Here is a 21124-nt window from a genome sequence, read left to right on the forward strand (position 1 = left end):
AACCTCATGGACTGTTTCCTCAATGATGTCAGTAGCCTGAGAAGTGGTCAAGGGATCAGGTACCTCTAAATCAGGGTCTGAACAAGGAGGAGCTGATAGAGTTGTATCTTCATTACAATTAGTCATAATAGGAGCCTGATGAGAAGGGTCTTGAATGATGAAATCTGAAGAATGTAGATTATCGAAAAATACTGGTTGGCTATCAGTGATGTCTGTCTATGAAAAAGGAAACACATCTTCCCTAAATATGACATCTCTACTGACAAAGAATGATCTAGTAGTAATGTCAAATAGAATGTACCCCTTATGTATTTCTGAATATCCCATATGAACTGTAGTTTTAGACCTGGGCATCAGCTTATCATGTACATGAAGAACCTTTGCAAAACATAAGCAACCAATAGTTCTGAAGTGTGATAATGATGGTTTCCTACCATATAGCTTCTCATAGGGAGTTTGAAAGTTAAGCACACTACTAGGTAATCTATTAATAATATGTGATGCAGCTAGCACACAATGTCCCCAGTACTTTAAAGGAATTTTTGCTTGAAATATTAAGGCCCTTGTAACCTCAGGTAGGTGTCTGTGCTTTCTTTCAACCACTCCATTCTGCTGAGGAGTGTAGGGACAAGATCTCTGATGGATAACTCCCATCTCCTTAAACATAGTCTCACACACAGAATTCACAAACTTAGTACCATTATCAGTCCTTATCACTTTGATGGTTTTAGCAAACTGAGTCTTAACAAATCTTAGTAACAGTTGTATAGACAGGCTCACATCATATTTATGCTTTAGCAGAAAAATCCAGGTCATCCTTGAGAAGTCATCAACTATTGTAAGAAAGTATTTATTTCCATCAAAAGTAGTTCTGCTATAAGGACCCCAGAGGTCAACATGAATCAAATCAAAGATGTTTGAACTTTTTATGTTACTAGAAGGAAAAGTAAGTCTTGTCTGTTTAGCATAAGGACAGACTAGACACTTCGATACTCTACATATACTTTGATTATTCATATCAAACATCCTAGCAAGAACTCCTGAGGACACATGTCCTAGTCTTTGATGCCACAGCTCCATCTCTGAGGCAATTTGAGCAACTGACAGTGCAGTATCCTTCTTATCAGTGTACAAACATCCCTCTTTTCCACCAAAAAGTTTTTGAGTATACATACATCCTTCTTCTTCACCAATCTCCTTCACCTTTCCACTGTAAAGTTCCTGGAAAACACAACAATTAGGAAAAAAAGTGACTGAGCACCCAAGTTCCTTTGTTAGTTTGCTCACTGACATCAGGTAGATAGAAGACATTGGAAATGATACTTCTATCTAATAGAGCACAAGAACCAACATGAGTCACCTGTGTAGTGTTTCCATTAGGCAAATACACACTCTTAGGAACCTCTAACTTGATCACAAGCCCTTTGATAAACATATCTAACTGAGACACCATGTGGTTTGTTGCACCAGTATCTACAATCCACACTTTACTATTTTCAGAAACAAAGAAAGTTTTACATGCAGTGTGAGCAGCATGTGCAGGATAACAGTCTGAAGAAGTAGAGTAATTCTTGGTCTGGAAACTTGTGAGGATATGATCATATTGTTCCTTTGTAAACGTGCAGCCCTTAAGAAGTTGTTTGACCTTCATCTCAGCTTGACTCATTGCTTTGGGCCCTTTGGAATTGTCTATCACTTCATCAGTAACCTGAGTAGTATCAGATTTCCTTTCCCATCCCGGAACAGAAACATTAGTATTCATACCATATGAGAAGTGAGCTAGCTGATGGTGTGAGTCTGAGGAAGTCCCCTGTACCTTCCTTTTAGACTTGAAGTCTAGTGGATATCCCACTATCTTATAACAAAATTCTTTACTATGACCCTTACAATGACAGAAATCACATATCAAAATGGAATTCTTTTTTAATCTTTGACTTGGTCCTGAAGAAGTACCAGTTTTAGAAAACATAGCTACATAGTCTCCTCCAACTGAGTTTAATCCCATGCTGTTAGTGACTGAAACCACAACATTTTGGCACTCATCCCCCACTATCATAGCATATGCATGGTTAGTAGTTGGTAAGGGATTCATCATCAATATTTGGCTCCTTGCCTGATGATAAGACTCATTTAACCCCATAAAAAATTGATATAATCTCTGCCTATTCAAATGAGCAACAAATCCTTTAGACTTGTCACAGTTACAGCATGGAGCAGGAACTAAAACTTCAAACTCATCCCATAGTGTTTTGAGTTTTGTGTAGTACACAGACACAGAATCAGTACCCTGATATAATGAGGCAATGTCTTTATGTAGACTATAGGTTCTAGATCCATCTAGCATGTTAAATCTCTTTTTTAAATCATTCCAGACTTGAAAAGCACTAGATGCAAAAGCAATACCACTAAGCAGACTCTTTGATACTGAATTCATCAACCACGAAAGTACAATTGCATTAACTATTTCCCATTGTCCCCACAAATCTTCACCAAACATCTCTTTCATGCAGGATCCATCTACTAGCCCAACCTTATTTCGTCCTAGTAGTGCTAGAGTAATGGAACGATTCCATAGGGTATAATTCTCAACACCAATCAATTGAAATGAAATAATGCTAACTCCACTAGTATCAGCAAGACTAAGGAAGATAGGATGATTATAATCGAACCTTGTCCAGACAAAGATGCAACATGAATTGGTGTTGATGTACTTTCATTCTGGCCATTGTTGAGTGTTTGATCCAGATCTACAGCTGCTCTGTTCGTTCCCATCTCTGAAGCTTCAATCAATCAACAGTCGCGAAAGCAAATGACAAACAACACAATTTGAATAACAGATCCTAGCTTAGATCTGCAATTCTACTGGAAAAACTGATAAATTGGTAGCTTAGATCTGCAATTCTACTAAAAAACTGATGAACCTGTGAATTGAATACTCAATTCTTTGATTCAAGTACTAATCACCTTCCGCAGAGATTGCTATGGATGGCTCTGATACCATGAACGTAAATGAAAACAAGTAGAATTAACAGAAAAACTCCATTAACAAGAAGATAACATTGAAGAAGAGAAACTCTCATTGTTTGAGTTCAAAGACTAAGTAATACATCAGTGTAAGACTAGTATTTATAGCTCATTCCTATTACATTGAGTAACTAACTTCTAGAACCTACTAACAAAGAGTTAGTTATAACTAACTAATTGGGCAAGACTAATCTGCCCTTTATTAATCCTAACAGCTTTAACTTGTACTCTTTTTGCTTCATCATCAGCTCATATTTCAACATATTTGATTATGTTGGCGCATAGTATATGTGGCTTTTTGTATTGTATCCTACTCAACTTTTCCCTTGTGCTATTTTATTGTTAACTTTGGTCAATTTTTTGGTGATGATAAAATGGTCTCCGTGTTAACTGGGTTGTCTTAACCCCTAGGCCACTAAAGTCGTTGCTTGGGGCCCCTATTGATTTTTGGTCAATATTGATAACGAAATCATTAAGTCCCTTGAAATTAGAGTTGATTACTTTATATATATAGATAGATAGATAGTAGATCAAGTTATTTTTTCACTTCAAAATAGATTTGAACCAATTGAAGCATGTGAAAATATTTCTGGTTTCTTATTTAGTGGCAAATTGAGATCACTAGATGATGAGAATATAAAAAAGACATTGTCTTAATCTTGAACTTTCTTTAACACATAATAGTTATTATGATATTGATGGTTTAGATTTATAAGTGTTAAAAGAAATAATACAAGTAGAAGATAATGATCTAATAAAAATATTCAATCAAATAAAAAGACTTGATTCTTTTCCAAATACACATATTGCTTTTAGAATAATGTTAAAAGTTCATGTAACCATTGCCTAAGCCGAAAGAAGTTTTCAAATTGATTAAAGCTTATTTAAGATCAACAATGTCTCAAAAGAGCTGATTGAATGGATTAACTATATTATCAATTGAAAATGAATTATTAAAACAAATCAATTATACAACAGTAACTAATTAATGACTTCACATGTTAAAAAACTAGAAAAGTAGGTTTTAAATAAAAATATATATAGTGAAAACAACAAAATATTAGGACCCCTCTCTTAGATTTTGCTTTAGTCCCCTTGTCTTGTTGAATCAGCCCCGTCCGTGTAAAAAAAGGGAGCAATGCAAGATACTTGGGTTAAGCCACTAAACTAAAGATAGCTAAAGGTGACATATTGAAGCTTTAATTAATTTCCTTAATGGGTTAATCCTCTACTCCTAAAAGGTTTTTATATCTAGTTACTCCGATTACTATAAGGTTTCCAAAATAAACAACTTATATCTAATTACTCCCATTCCTATAATTATATAATCTTATACATTGTTCTACAAAAATAGATAGCCTTCGTCTTTTTCTTGAATCCAAACATCATATTCATCGAACAATACCTCAAAAAACTACACTAAATCACCCAAACATTTCATATTTAGACTCCTCAATTCGTAATCGACCTTTTGGAACAAAATCCACTCGAAACAAAACTTATATGCAAAAATTTGATTTCCAAACTTTGAAGCTTCGAACTTCAATAATTGTTGAACACCAATTTTCTGTTGGATTTATGAAATAAAAATTAATAAGAATATGTTGTTAGTAATAGTGGAGTTTTATTATGACACAAGGATGTAAGTTGATTGAGAAATGAGAAGGAGATTGAAGCTCAATTATTGAAAATTTCTAGTAAATATTTGGCATACAATTTTAGTCGACTCTTTAAAACATAGTTATCTTGTTCCTTTTTAATTTTTAGGCGGCAATTTGGCTGTGTCCTTTTTAACCTATAGGAAACATCACTTTATTATTTGGAGTTTGTTTTGCATTCCTTTTCTCATCCTTTTCTTCTCTTCCCAAAAATTAACTATGAATATCATATGGTGTGTTTGGTTTTTCACTTAATTGTGTTAAGACCAAAATGCATAGTCCCTTAAAGTTGGCACGAGATATCATTGGTCAGAAGTAAAGTTTAGTGTTAAACTAATATTTCGTGCCAACTTTGAGGGGCTCTCTCTGTAAGTAATTAATTTGTGTATATATATTTGATTATTTTGACGTATAGTATTTCATGCCAACTTTAGCGCTACCTTTTTGCAATCTGCTCATCATTAGAGCCCGTTTGGCCATGCGATATGGTATCATGATACGGAATCATGATATGGTATCATGATATGGGATCATGAGTTGAAATTGAAGTTTTGTTTGGACATGCGATATGAAATTTTTGTGTTGTATATTTTCTCATAAACATAAAAATTCCATAAGTTGTAAAACTATTAAAATAACCCCAATTGTTTATTCAATCTTATCAAATAAACAAAAATTTATAAAAACTCATAATAAATTATTACAAAGCTATTTGTTCTCCAGTTAAGTAATTGTTTCATCTAACTTTAATTTAGTTTTTTACAAAATGAACATAAATTGTAGTGTGCTAGTCTTTAATATAATCCTCCCACATAATACGGACAATTTTCTCACGTTGAACTTGCATTTCTCAATCATGTGACCGAGAAGACGAACCAACATTGTTACTTTGAGCCATTTGTTGGTCAATATCATTCACAACTATATTTTCATGTTCATAGACCATAAATATTTCATCACTTTAACAATCGGTTGGTGTGAGTTAAAGTGACTATATGTTGGTGAGAATAATAAATTTTATGTCGGTGAGAATAATAAATTTTAAAAAGTAATGATGTGATTATAAATTTTATTTACATATGAAATAAATGGTTAGTAGATATAAATGTGGGATTGTTTAAACAAAATATGAACTTGTGGATCAATTTTTATATTAAAAATATCTCAAATCATGATATGGAATTACTATATAATTCCATATCATGGTTTTTGGAGAATATGAAATCACATCTCATGCTATGGAATCATGAGATAGAATCAACGTAAAATCGCATGTCCAAACGCTGATTCCTTCTCACGATACCATAGCGTGATATGGTATCGTATGGCCAAACGTCTACTTAATTTCCTTAATGGGTTAATCCTCTACTCCTAAAAGGTTTTTATATCTAGTTACTCCGATTACTATAAGGTTTCCAAAATAAACAACTTATACTACAAATATATCTAAACCTTTTCCGTCTTAATTAATTAGCACATCCATTAATTTCCTTAATCCTACTCCTAAATGGTTTATATATCTAATTACTCCCATTCCTATAAGGTTTCTAAATTAACAACTCTTATATATATTTAAACCTCTAATTGTGCCTTCTACAAAGCCTTCAATTCAACACCAATACACCCAACAACAAAAAAATGGGAAATATTACTAATTACGTAGTGATTGCAATAGTCTTTTTTCTTATTTTGTTATTTTTCTACAAATTTACGAAAATGTTGTTGTGTTATAGAGTTAAACAACGACCATGGTCGAACGATGTAGAAGAATTCGTGCTTCCTAATGATGAAGATGAATTTGTATCGACAACAGAAAGAACAACATCTATTGTTGAAGTAGTGATTGATATTTCAGATGAAGCAATAACGACTCCATCAATTAAAGGGAAAAACAATGACTGTTCTATTTGTATTGAAGAAATTAAGCATTGGGAGATGTTTTTGATTTTTCCAATTTGTTGTCATAGGTTTCATTATGCTTGTATTAGGCCTTGGTTAGAAGAAAATAAGACATGTCCTATGTGTCGTACTCATGTTCGTGATGCACCTTTGCAATATGCTGGGGATGACGATGATTTAAAGGAGGACGATAATCATCAAGATTTACAGTCCAGTGAAATAGTTTGAAATTTTCACACAATAGGTGTATGAGTTTTTTTTCATTCTTCTTTCTTTTAGTGGAGGGGCCGGGTGGGTGAGTAGGAGATGTTTTTCCTAAATCTAATCGTAATAATTTTCAAAATTTCAATCACGTATGTTTGAATTATTATTTTTTGTAAACTATAGGAAATTAAAGTATTCTAGATCATTCATTTAGAATGTAATGTTAGTAATTCAGTTGGTTGGTTACTTGAATTTTTATGTTGAAGAGAGTTTGATTCATCACCTCGTAATCTCCTCTCAATTTCCGCCCTCTTTTGTTAAACAAATATCACCATTAGAGATTGTGCAATGGGGAACTAATAATTCAGGGTGGTGTACTAGCTAGGAGAACTTTTTTATGCGGGATGAAACTGTTTTTTAAAAAATCAAAAGCAAGATGAGGTAGGAGGCAAGTTAAATGTTTTTTTAAAAAAAAATAAATTAAACCATATAGTAAATTTATTCACACTTTGAGCTGCAGTGAATTAAAAAGTGATTACAACAACATACCTAAGTGAATTAATAACTAACACAATATACCTATATAATCCCACAAAAAATTTAAAAGCGATAGCTTTTATAAAATTTGTCAAGTTAGAGGACATAGAAATACACATACAAAATTAAATCTATTTTTTTTATGAAATCACACATAAAAATACTTTATTAGAAAAAAAAATAATACATAATTTTACTATATGCTTTTCCTTAATATGTCGGAACTCCTATTCCTAAAAAGTTTCCTAAATTTTTTTAATTCCCAATCCAAAAAGACTCAAGACATATGCTTTTTTACAATCGGTTAATCCTAATCCCAATCCTAATAGGTTTCTAAATCAAGACTTTAATTATAAACCCTTCCCTTCCCTTTTTCCTATATTCAGAACCCTTGCTTGACACTTCTTTTTAAGTGTTTTTCATATAAATTTTTAATCCACATCGAAAATAATACTATTAAAATGATGTCAATTAATCCTTATATTGTTCTGATTTTCTTAGCCTTGTTGTTATATATGATCATAATGTTAACGATATATATTCGTAAGAAATCACTACCAGATTCAAACTATGTCTCGCGAATCGCGCCAGCTGGCATTGTGGCAACAGAAAGAGTTCAGGCAACCCCATGTCCAATGGTAAAATCATCTATCGAAGTAGTGATTGATATTTTTGATGATGAAGAAGGAACAAGGTCCGAGCCAAGAATTGTAGGCATAAACGTCAGTGATTGTTGTATCTGCTTAATAGAATTTGAACAAGACGATACATGTGGTGTGACGATACTTAATGCTTGCGGTCATAGGTTTCATTCTGCTTGTATTATTCCTTGGTTTGATGAGAACAAGACATGCCCCATATGTCGAACTCATGTTAATGTCGTGACATGTACTATGAATGATGAATAAATCACTTCATGTTAATCAACACTATCAAACAGATATTACTCCTAGCATTAAGAGTGATAAAATCTCGTAAAACAAATCCATGTCCAGATGACATTTGTTAAAAGACAAGTTGACCTACTATACAGTTTGTTAGGAAATGAAAGGCATAGTTCGTTTAAAGCTCACTTGAATAGAGACACTCGTCTACAAGCTGGCGAAGATTTGGGTTCTCCATGGCAGCAGCAACCCGTTCTTTATCATTCAACTGCTTATTAACTGCAAGTCAATGGTAATACAAAATGCTTAAACACAAATCTGAATGACCAGTGGTGAAATTTACTCCAGAATAGAACTAATACTGGATGCATTTTGCAGGTTAACTTGTCATGACCTTGTGGCGTCATTGTGAACAGACTCACTAGTCTGTGTTTTCAACTCAGTTGAGAAGTTAACACATATTTCTCAACGTCCATTATAAGATCATAACTCATAAGACTTGTATGTTGTATGTATGCCGCAATTAAAAGTTTCATTTCCTATACAAATAAAATTATAGCTACTCTAAAATTAACTCTACCTGACTCTTCATCCGCATGAGATCCAGGAGACACTTTTATATCCACCTGTCACACAATAAAAATAAGGACTTAAGAGAAAATCAATTATATAAAAGTTGTGCATCACACTTTAGCAGTGGAAGTCAATTTTTAGATAGCACAATCTTAATTATCTTCCAGGAACTCATCAAATATAGGGAACATAGTTTGAGGAGAGCTTGAACATAGATAACAAAAGCAACCATTATCACAATGATCCACCGTTTTGTTTTGTTTTATGTATCATATTATAAAGTTAAAGAAACAATACTATCTATTATTTTGAAAAGGTCTCATTGTTTTATTCAGAGATGACCATTCCAATTATGTGAAAAAATCTGAGTAGGTTATCAAAACTGCTATTACACAAATTAAGATCTTATATACTTTGATTAGACAAACTTGAAAAGTTGAGGTTGCACTTTATGAATAGATCTCCTTACCATATATCTGTCTCTCTTCCCACTCCCCCACCCTCTCCTTTTTTTTCACACTGTCTAATTTCCTCCTCTTTAACTCTCTCCAAACTTCAAAATCTCAGCATAGCAAATATATGTCGCAGATGTAAAATCTGTAAGAGGCGGCTGGCTTCTTAACATGTCATTTGATTTTACAAGGAAAGTTACAACATCGGAAACAAACTCTCTGTACCTCTAAGGTAGGAGTAAGGTTTGCGTACTCTACCCTTCCTAGACCCCACTTTGTAGGACCACACTGATTATGTTGTTGTTGTAATCATGGAAGTGAGACTTTGAGATACGTAGATCGGAATAAAAGAGATTTTTAAACTACACCTTCTTTGTTATTCTTGCAAGTAGTTATTGCAGGATGCTCCTTAAAAGTAAAAGTACACCCATGTGCTTTTTCCGAGTTAATAATACACCATTTTACCTTGCTCATTTGAATACATACACTCCTTTACTTGTTAAAACAAGGAGTCCTCTGCTAAGTATATGGGAGATGTTTCGGAAAAGTCTAAAACTAGATATTCTTTACTCAGATTAATTAAGTCAATAGACTACTATGAACAACCAAAATCTAACACGACCTTAGTTCGATCCAAGTCAGAGATAAGAAACGCCACCTTAAAATGTGGAGGGAAGCAATTCTTCAACTTCTCTCTCAAACAGAGGCCAATGACAGTTGCCATGGTACAGTGCTGGATGGTTGGGGTAAAAGTTATCCTACAAATAATTTTAAGAAAACGTAGATAAATAAGCAAAAGAAACATGAGTTAAGGAATTATGAGTAACTTGTTCGCTACTCCCTTTGTTCCAGTTTGTTTGGAATAATTTGACTCCACAGGAAGTTTAAGAAAATATGCAGACTTTAAAACTTGCTGTTTTTAAATGTCATTACATTTATGTGGCTATAAAAGCTTTTCGTTACAATTATTTGTTTTCTAATATAGAGATGTATCAATCTTTTAGGGATGGACTCATAAGAAAACAGTGCTAAACAAAATGGAAATATTAAGGCTCAACACAATATCTTATATAGCACCCAATCAACGCCTTTCACCGGTGAAAGATAGCAAAGGATCATAGTAGACAACTTCATTTTGCTGTAAAAAGAAGGGGGAAAACAGCTTTTTAATCACAAGTCTAGTTTACAAAGTTAGAAGCTATTTTGCTCTAATCTTGTATTTTTGGGGTTCTTCTGCCCTATTTCGCTAATCACAGAAACATATTTGTTTACCATAACTTATAGGAAATTGCACGAATCTAGGATATTGTCAACTCAAGATAACGAACCAGGTAACTGTTTCCACATTAGTAAACACAAAATCTTTGGACATAAGATGTATATTCTGGTAAAATTGTATTGAATTTATTCATCAGATTCAAATTCCACAAAGCGTAAATTAAAGCATAACTCGGAGTACATGACATCACATTGCTAGTAGAGTGAAATAAGGGTGGTGAAACTCCAAAAAAATAAATATAGTTACCTCAACAAAGTTGGAAGTCAGACTCATTTCATGGCAAAACTGTTCATGAATTCTAAACAATACAACAATAACAACATACCCATTGTAATCCCGCTGGTGGGTTCTGGGGAGGTAACCCCTGCCTCGCAAAAGTAAGAGAGTTTGTTTTCAAAAGACCCTCGGCTCAAGTATAGCAAATCAAAGTAGTTATGAGAAAGAAAATACAGCAACGAAGAAAACATGACAACTAATAAGGAAAGCAACACAGCATTCAGAAATAAAAAACAATTAAATGAATTCTAAGCAGTGAGCACGAAAAAATTAACTCCAACACAAATACGCTGGATTTTCAACAGTGACAAGAGAGAAGATGATCACTGGGTATGTTGTTGTTTTTGTCGTGACTAGAGTGAAGATGACTTATATGACTAACTATAAGTTTACACGACTCACCAATCAGTTAATCGAACAAGATATGGCTAAAACACGTCACGTTTCTGTCCTTTTTCCTCCCTTATTTGGAAACGAAAAGAATAAACAAGCAATATTTTATTTGGATCTATAATAAACAAGGTAATATAAGAATCGAAGGTCACAATGAACATACAGAATGCGCCCAAGCTTCTCGTCAACAGTTATGGACTCCTCGGAGAGTACACTCAGCTGCTCTAAAGAATATGGATGCTCCGGATCTCTTATATCCCTCACAAAATGTATCCATTTTTAAATCAAGGATCACATCAACTTCAGACTCAGTAGATTCAACAAACAATTAAATTACAGAAAATCAAACTCTAAATTTCACCCAATAAAAAAAACAGAGATATGGCAAAAAATGATCATAGTAAATTCACAAACATTTAAACTACAAAAAATTGCAATTCCAAATTTTAGTAAATAATAAAAAGTGGAAAACAAAATATGAACAAACCAAATGATATACCTAAGTTTCTTCCTGTTCTTACTCAATTTTTCCAGTAGAAATCTTCAGCTAAAACAACGTAATTTTGAAATTGCAGCTAGAACTCCAATTTAGCTGAAACATTCAAAAAAAAAAAAAAACACACACACACACACACAGGAATAGCAAAGAGGATGACATTAAATTCACAAACATTTGAACTACAAAAAATCGCAATTCCAAATTTTATCAACAAACTAAAATTTGAAATAGCTAAGTTACTCCTTTTTTTTTCTTACTCATTTTCTCCGGTAGAAAATTTCAGCAATGAACTCCGATTTAACTGAGCATTCAAAACACAGATAAATCGCAAAAAATTGTAAAAATCGAGAGAGAAATTCACAATCTACAAAAAAACACAGTAACTCCAAATTTCAGCAAATCAACATACTAAAACTGAAAAAAAATAGCTAAGTTTCTTCAAATAAGTAGAAATTTTCTACCAGAGTCGAAATTACAGCTATGAACTCCGATTTAGCTGAAGCATTATAGGAGAGAGAAGAAAAGGATATCATAAATTTCGAGAGGATCAACAGCGTCATCGGCGTGAGGAAGATCATCAACACGAGCGATTCGTTCCTTCTTAGCGTGAACCACTGGATTTGCATTGATCAGTCCCAAAGTCATCTCGCCTAATTTTTCTCTAAATACACTCCCTCGTTCTACTGCTCTAAATATATATGGTCCGAGATTTTTTTTCATTTATATTTTGTTTTCCGATTGTTCTTCGTCCATATTAAAATACGATTAAATTTGAATGTGTAGTAATTATCTGAATTATGGAAATTTTAAGAGCTAACCAAATTAAAATAAAAAAAGGATCTAGGTCCAATTGCGCACAAAGTTCACGGACTGTGTGTCTCGCTTCTCGTTAAAACAACTGGCGATTTTTATAGTTATATAAAGTTGTCTGCTGGTGACTAGTGAGTCAGTGACCACTATACGTAACACGCTGCCAAATAGTAAGTACAGTACTTGTATATATAAAGACAAAAATGATGCTTTAGCAATGAAGAAATGAAAGAAATCTTAATAGTTTAGGCTATTTAAACTTTGATAAGAGTTCAATTCTCTGTGAATCTTTTCCCATTTCTCTTTTCCCTAATCCTAAATATATATATATTTTATTTTATTTTTTATTTTATTTTTAAAGATTATTTTTTTATCCGCAAACGATGTGAGAATTCAATAGTAGTAGGTTCAAAATATTTCCTTCCTATTTATATAGTTTTTATTTTTTTAATTTGTTAAAAGTGAACATATTTGGTTTCTTTTACATATTTATCGAGTTTCATTGCTACATTAAATTGGCATTATGAAAGAAAAGAACAGAGATTTTGTGAAAATCACAGTAATCACATCATAAGAAATTACCTCAGACAAAATAAAAATTAACAAAATTAACACCTAAAATTACATATAACTTTGAAAAGAGAACAAAAATGATATATTTTCCATTATTTTATTTTTTATTTTTACAGTTTTGATTAAATTCAATAATCATAATTTGATAGTATCACACAGAGATCGAAAATGATCACTTTATGACAAACTTAGAGAATTTGAATTTATCAAATAATTTTTAAAAGATTATTTTAAATCTATTTCTCCAAAAAGATGAGGAATCAGTTTTGACATTTTCTTTTTGTAAAGATAACTTTAGTTAGTATTTATTTTAATCACCAATTGTTTATAATCATAATCCATTAATTAAATTATATAGATAGTGGATTAATATAGTATAAGATGCCCACATAGTCCCCTTTTTTAGTCTAATTAAGAGATAAGTATGACAAACAATTAATTTCAATTTGGTAATCAAACTCTTCTTAAATTAATTAATATGTGACCTATGAGGTTTGGTGAGCTGTGATAATGGGTCACTTGCTTTGTGCAAATTTTGAAGGTCTAGATTTAAATTTTGGGAGGGATAAAATATATTAAATATTTGCTTCTTAGTTTTCTACACTTTGTAGGCAAAGTTACTCTCGAAATTTATCTTCATAATAAGTTAATCTAAGTAGAGGTTTGTATCTGTCACGCCCCGAGCGAACTCTTCGCTTGGCTCAACTCTCAGCGGAAGACTTACTCATCAATAAATGAACTCAAAAGAAAGCTTTAACTCAAAAGTCTCAAATACTTAAACTCAAAATATATAAGAATATTCAACAAGCCAGAAATAGGCAACTCAAGTCTTTAAAACATTAACAACTGAAAATGAAAAAACTCAAGAACTATTGTCTATCTATCTATGAAGCCTCTACTAACTGAGATGGGCGTCAGGACAAGACCCACAACATCCTAATAACAAAATTGAAATGATAAAACATAAATAATGGATCCTCCGGAAGCAATGAGGCTCACCACACAACTCTGGAACTCAACTGGATCAAAGAAGCGCTGGTTAATGATCATGGTTACCTGTATCTGCATCATGAAAGATGTAGGACAAATGACGTCAGTACATGGAATGTACAAGCATGTAAGGGGATATCTAAAACATGACATAAGCTTGAACTGGAACTGAAGAAACAACTTACCTCGTCTCAACTCAATCCCAACTCATTTCAATATAAAAGCAATAACAAAAATGCGATATAAAGAAAATCGTTTTAAATAGTAGATAACAACTCAATGTATTGAAAAATACAATATAACTCAATTTGTATGTAAAAATACAAAATAAACTCTATTTGGGAGATTCTCTAATTGACAACCATCACTATGAGCTATGTGATGATACAACGTCTCGCCCACGCTGCCAGAACTGTCCTATACCTTCTCGGGGTATAGAACTCTTCAACTAAGTGGATCCACTAAGCTATGATTAAAAACCAATAAGGAGTCGTCTAAAAAGTATGACCCTTTCTACCCTCGTCGGATACATGGTTTATGGGGCTGTGAGTTGTTTGAACTCTCCCTCATATCAGTGCTCAATACTACTCCCAAAATATAACTTAGCTCATATGTTTTTTTAAAAAACATTTCCTCATCCTCAACTTTGAGATTATTACTCAAAAGATTTCTCTGAAAAGAGATGTTACTTAAAACTCCTCATGAACTCCTTTGAAAATCGGTGTTTCTCCTCATTTTAAATGTAAAAACATTTACTCTTGGGAATATTTAGTTTCCATATATTCATTTTGAAAAAAATGAAACTCAACTTTACTCTTCCTCAACTCAAGTACTCAAGTCTTTAAAACAAGTTTAAAAAATTGTAAAAGACTTCTCAAAAAGACTCGAAAGAACTCTCAAGACTTTACTCTTAACTCTATCTTGAATTTGAATTATGAATTCAAGGGTTATGATTCATGTTATGAATGATCTCTCGATGTTTATACGTAGTTTAGAGGGTGGATATCAAGTAGAAAACATAGGTACGATTCGAGAGAAGTCATACAGAAAGAAGGTCGGAAGGGTAGGGGATTTGGTGACCCTAGCGCACTGAGTAGCGTCCAGCCCTTGAACTACTGAAGGTAGTTGGGGCGCACTGAGTGGCGCGGTGTGCCAGGCCCCAAACTACAGAGCACTAGTTGGGGCGCACTGAGTGTCGTGGCTCCCCAACCCCCTACCCAGACTTTGATGAATTTTCTTGCTTCAAATTCATATCTAACTCCTTTAGAATCGAACGATTTCCCTCAAACTCTTATGGATTCTTAGACCCAACATAATTACAACAAAATTCACTCTAAATTACTCAAGAACAATACTCAAACACAAGATCCTCATCGCAAGAACTCAACGAAACCTCATACTTAAATAATAGATCACAAACTTCAAGAATTCATCAAGAACTCAAATATACTCAATCTTTATGGATGGATTTGAATATGTAAATCATGTTTGACGTGTGGGTGAAAAAAGCCAACACTATGAACTTACATACCTCGATTTGGTGAAATCCCTCGACAAATCTCATGAATCTTGACAAACGCCTTAAACCTTTCCTCTTTTCTCCTCTTTTCCTCTTCTTGAACTCTTCTCAAAACTCTAGCGTATTTGGGATTATAAAAACTGACCCAAATCAGATTTGACCCAAAAAATATTACTAAATTCGTTTAAACCTGATAGGGTAAGGAAAAGACCAAAATACCCCTCACTAATTCGGGTAACTTTCCTTAAATGGACATGCTAACTTCAAACGGGCATATCTCCCTCATTCGAACTCGAAACTTAGCAAATTCTGTGGCGTTGGAAAGATGATTCAAAGACCTTTCATTTGACATCTTATGGGCCACCTAACATATCATGTACCGAAAGTTATGATCATTTGAAGTTGACACAAAACTCATAACTTAAGCATAACTTGTAAAATTTCAGATTTGGCTCTTTCCAAATTAGTTCTTTCTAAATTTAACCCTTTCAAATACCGAGGTGTTACAGTATCATCTCTAGTAGCTCCTCTAAATAGACTTTTGTTTTAATTAATTTTTTTATTTTGACTTGATATAAAATTTTAAAAAAGGCAAAATGGCTCAAATGCATCATTGAATTTTGAAATAAGACTTATTTATGTCATCCGTTAAAATTTTCGCCCATTGATGTCATTTTCTTATGAGAAAAGGCTTATCCATGTCATTATTTGTTAACTAAAATGACACAGATGAGTCAAACTTTTAACGGATGGTATAGACTATAGATGAACCTTTTTTCAAAGTTTAATGACATATTTGAGTTTTTTTCCTTTAAAATGATTTGATTAATGACGTAGCCGAATCATAATTGACAACGTGTAAAAAATAATTTTGCAAAATTTTAAGTGTTTCTAGTTAATAAACAATAGTATGGATGAGTCTTTTCTCAAATGAAAATGCATAGATGAATCAAACTTTTAACGGATAAATGAGCCTTTTTTTAAAGTACCATAGTATATTTGAATTTTCTTTCTTACAAAAATAAAGAATACTTTCGAATTTTGAATCATATAATTTTAAACAAAAAAATATGAAAAGGTTTAAAATATCTTAAACATATTGAAAATCATTCTGAAATCTCCTCCTTTGTATATTGAATCAAAATTGCCCATAACACTTTCTTTTAATTAAAAATGCACTCTTATATTGGAATGATGTCATTTTATTCGTAACTAATGAGTCTTCTAATTAATCAAAGCAGCATTAATTTATTGATCCATATGGACTTTTAACCTCAACATTAGAACCCAATCTAGCTTAATCATTCCTTTCAGTGATAAAATTCATCATTTTGATTATCATACATCTTGACAATTTCTAGAAGTTTGCCATAAATTTTAACAAGAACTAATACATGGATATGTCATTTAACTTCACCTCATTTTATATTTATGTCCTTCAATTTTGAGTGTTTACAAGTACACTTAAATTTGAATAAAATTGAACAAGTAAACATATGAGTCATACGTAATATAATATACATAGGATGCCACGCAGGACCCAAATTGCTATGTAGAATGTCACGTAGAACCTGCGTATCTATTTATTCAATTTTATACAACTTTAAGTGTTTACTTATGCATATTCAAAATTGGAGGACATAAATGTAATGTAAGGCAAAGTTAAAAGGTATATTTATGTATTACGCCTTCTAGTGTTTTCAAAAACGTTTTTTTGGGCGAGTCTCAGATGAGTCTCGGGGTGGGGAGTACCAAAAACGCATGCAAATTGAAGACGTAGTTCCATAGGGCGCAAGTCCTAGAATTTGAGGCATAAGATTCGAGCGTAAAAACATAAGTCCTGGGAGTAAAAATATAAGCTCCGGACGTTTTTTTTTTTTGAACTGTTTTGCTTTAAATCATATTTTTTATTATAGGTGTAGTAATATTTCTCAAATAGTAATTATAATACTTTTTTTCTTCATTATTGATTGTCAATACTTTCTCAAATAAAAATCATAAGACTTACATATCTGTATTTCGAATCTTACGTCTCATTTCATACGATATAAAACGTCTCACGTCACACACACCTGTCTTTTAAAACACTTCTGCCTTCTTATAATTTTGGCACGTAATATAAATTTCCGTGCAAAATTTCAACAACGCATTTTTCAATCAAATTCTAAATTTGATATTCAACCTTTTAATGTGAGTCCTGATAATTCCGAATTGTTAATTTCAACTCAAACCTTCAAAAATCAAGCAGATAGATTCAAAATTTCCGGCGGAAACTGACTCCACTCTCCCTTCACTGTTATCTTTGGCATTTTCTCCATTTTTCATCGGCGGCTAAATCCGAAATTGTGAGTTTCCCCTTGGGTTCGTTTTATTTGGAATATGTATGTATTATTATTTGCTATTAATCAATTTTATGTAAGATTCTATTATAAAAAAAAAAGGATAATGGTCTGAAAAATACTTCAACTTTGATCGAATTTGTTGTTGCGATACTAAACTTTCACAACTATTACATCCCTAAACTATTTAATACCGTATTAAATAGTATAGAGAGGTAATAGATTCTCATGAAAGTTTAGTATCACAACAGCAAATCCGACCAAAATTGAATATTTTTCAGAACCTTATCCCTAAAAAAAAATTACAACTATTTATCATAAGAATATGGTTCTTATTTGATTCCTGTAATCCCCGTTTCGAATAACTTCTCTTTTGAGCTAGGGTTGCAAAGGTAGGAATAAGGTGTGTCTTTGAACTGATTTATCGAAGACAGTCTCTCTAACTGCACAGGCAGCAGTAAAGGCTGAATCGGTAGCGAAAGTAATTTTATTTAGGGAGGACACTAGATAAAATTTGTGTGCATCCTACCCTTCCCAGACACCATGCGTGATTAGATATTGTTGTTCTACCAAGATTACCAATTATTAAAGAGGAAATGCATACAGATAGGTACTTGCTCCAAATATTCCAAATTTAGCTGAATTTATAGTTGCGGTTGCTGCAAGCCTCTTTATTGTTTTGCTTTTTTGATAATAGTGGTGTCTAGATGAGCTTGTGCGTATTTTGTTATTGTACTTACCTCCAGGCTCCCACTAGTACAAGAATCGGATTACTATGGCACACGCTTAGGTGTGTTACTGATGAAAGAGGTGAATGGTATTTCGGACTTTAACAAGTTTTCAGAACACAAATGTAAACCTTCCAATGCCTCAGGAACATTTATGGCCGGTCTAATTGAGCTGATCTATTAGAGGTTCGCATTTGCTGTGAGAGATAATTGGCCATATCACTGATCGTTGTAGCTGTTGATGCCTTCTCCGTTTGAGAATGTTTAGGAATTAGGTACCTTTTCCTCACTGGAGGCGCATATTGATTTGCAGAAAATCTGAAAATAGGAATCTGTTTCCTCAATTTCTATTAGATTTCGATAACGAGCTTAAATAGAGTGAAATGGACAATTAGGATTATCTCGACAACTCAACTTGCTTGAAAACGAGCTGTAGTAGTCGTTGTACTCTATTGATGTAGTTTTCTGCATATTACATCTCATTTCAGATTTCAGCTGATCGATAACAACTTTAGTACCAATGGAAGCTAATTTTTTCCGCTTTCTCAAGATTGTTGGGGTTGGTTACAAGGCGAAAGCAGAATCTCAAGGCCGTCTCTTATACCTCAGGCTTGGTTGTAGTCATGAGGTTGAACTGACCGTTCCACCTGCAGTTCGCGTGTTCTGTTTCAAACCAAATATCATATGCTGCGTGGGGATTGACGAGGAGAGGGTACAGCAATTTGCTGCTTCTGTAAGGAGCTGTAAACCTCCTGAAGTTTATGAAGGCAAAGGTATAATGTACATTGATGAAGTTGTAAAAAAGAAGCAGGGGAAGAAATCAAGGTAATGCATCTGGCCAGGGCTTGGCCTAGTGGTTAAAGAGACAATGCACACAGCACATATATAGTTCTTGATTAGCTAAGCTGTTTTCTAAAAATAACGTTTGATCATAAACAAAGAACATACAGAAAAAAAAAAACAGAAGAGGTAAAAGGTGACTACTGATTCCTCATAGTTCTGTACTCGCAGTTCTCATCTTTTGGCCAAGGTTGCCAGCAGCATCTGAGGCCTTCTCTTTGGCATCTTCATACTTTTCCTTGGCTTGCTCATTCATAGTATCCTTTGCAGATTTATATGTTTCATAAGCCTTCGATTTTGCATCTTCATAATTATCATCAACTTTATCTTTCCCTTCGACCAACGCATCCCTAGTCGAGTCTTTTGCATCAATAGTACTTCTATCAGTAGTCATTGTTATGGTTTGGTTGTATGCATCCGACACTTTACCTTCCACCGTGTCTTTTGCATTAACAGCACTACTAGATGCCATGTCTTTGGCCTGATTCAACTTATCGGATATGTAGCTGTAAGCATCGTTGGCGCTATCCTTGGCCTCGGATGCTTTATCTTCCACTGTGTCTTTTGCATTAGCTGCACTACTAGAAGCCATGTCTTTTGCTTGATTCGTCTTATCAGATGTGTATCTATAAGCGTCTTTGGCGCGATCCTTGGCCTCACCTACCATGTCTGAAACCTTGTCCATGGCTTGACCTGCTGCAAAACCATAGGCATGGCTAGCTTTATCCTTCACTTCCCTGCCCACTTGGGAAGCTGTGTTGATTCCATCATCCACTTTCTTAGCAGCGAAATCATAGGCCTCGGAAGCTTTATGTTTGGCTCCTTCTTTGGCATTGGCTGCCATGTCAGAGGCCGTGTTCATTGCACGGCCTGCCTCATCAGAGGCAGAGTCATAAGTATAATGAACTCTCTCTTTCGCTTTATTATCGATATCACCTGCCAAACAGGAAGTCCACAACAAAATATTATACAACTACAAAGAACAGCATAGCTAAGTAAGAAATTTCACTGGATTTGTTGTTGTCATACTTGCTTTCTCCGATGCAAAGTCATATACATTGAATGCACTATGTTTCCCTCTCTCTGTGGCACGATGAACCATTTCAGCTGCTGCATCCATTGCTTGATTTGCCTTCTCGCAAGCAACATTCTTCGCGTCAGATGCCATGTTTACCATTCCACTAACCTTCTGAGCCGCCTCTCTTTCGGTTCCTGCCAGCGAAACTGATCATTAGTTACTCTTTCAAAATGTTTAGATGCTGCGAAGCGCATTACCGTATGCGGTAGAACTTTTAGTGTCCTTAGCATCTGATGCTGCTTCTTTCGCATCTTGTTGATACCTAAAGATTAAAGTAAATATGTGATCCGTGCTAGACATGTATATATTATAGCTAGTAAATAAAAAACCAGAGAGATTGTCTTACTGGGAGAATTTGGCAGAGGCCCAATCACCCAAAGAATTTGCTTTCTCTTTAGCACTATGCATAGCCTTTTCGTCTTCAATTTTCACCTCTCCGGTAGCCAAATTCGTTCTCCGCTTTGCATTCTCCGCTTCCTCCTCCATCCAACACGAACACATAATCATCATCCCCGCTACCCATAGTACAAACAACACTCTCCTCTTCTCCATTTCTACAACTGAATCCT

The 21124-nt window shown here is 33.8% G+C and overlaps 4 protein-coding genes across 4 annotated transcripts; 2 read left to right on the plus strand and 2 right to left on the minus strand.

Moving 5' to 3' along the window:
• Window positions 1-6398: 6398 nt before the first annotated feature.
• LOC125859136 (E3 ubiquitin-protein ligase ATL4-like) lies at window positions 6399-6809 on the plus strand. The gene has a single exon (XM_049538852.1). The coding sequence runs from the start codon at window positions 6399-6401 to the stop codon at window positions 6807-6809; it is 411 nt and encodes a 136-aa protein (XP_049394809.1).
• Window positions 6810-8269: 1460 nt separating this feature from the next.
• LOC125860254 (protein AE7-like 1) lies at window positions 8270-12371 on the minus strand. Its single transcript, XM_049540183.1, has 5 exons — window positions 12207-12371; window positions 11343-11446; window positions 9890-9989; window positions 8787-8832; window positions 8270-8485 (listed from the first exon to the last, which is right to left on the minus strand). The coding sequence occupies exons 1-5, from the start codon at window positions 12321-12323 to the stop codon at window positions 8385-8387; spliced, it is 468 nt and encodes a 155-aa protein (XP_049396140.1). The 5' UTR covers window positions 12324-12371; the 3' UTR covers window positions 8270-8384.
• Window positions 12372-17787: 5416 nt separating this feature from the next.
• Window positions 17788-19466, plus strand: LOC125860255 (60S ribosomal protein L6, mitochondrial-like). Its single transcript, XM_049540184.1, has 2 exons — window positions 17788-17915; window positions 19126-19466. The coding sequence occupies exon 2, from the start codon at window positions 19158-19160 to the stop codon at window positions 19464-19466; it is 309 nt and encodes a 102-aa protein (XP_049396141.1). The 5' UTR covers window positions 17788-17915; window positions 19126-19157.
• Window positions 19467-19582: 116 nt separating this feature from the next.
• LOC125860248 (uncharacterized) lies at window positions 19583-21124 on the minus strand. Its single transcript, XM_049540177.1, has 4 exons — window positions 20902-21124; window positions 20753-20817; window positions 20507-20689; window positions 19583-20413 (listed from the first exon to the last, which is right to left on the minus strand). Exons 1-4 carry the CDS (start codon window positions 21105-21107, stop codon window positions 19629-19631), a joined length of 1239 nt encoding a protein of 412 aa, XP_049396134.1. The 5' UTR covers window positions 21108-21124; the 3' UTR covers window positions 19583-19628.

Source organism: Solanum stenotomum, chromosome 3, assembly GCF_019186545.1.
Source record: "Solanum stenotomum isolate F172 chromosome 3, ASM1918654v1, whole genome shotgun sequence".
NCBI lineage: Eukaryota > Viridiplantae > Streptophyta > Magnoliopsida > Solanales > Solanaceae > Solanum > Solanum stenotomum.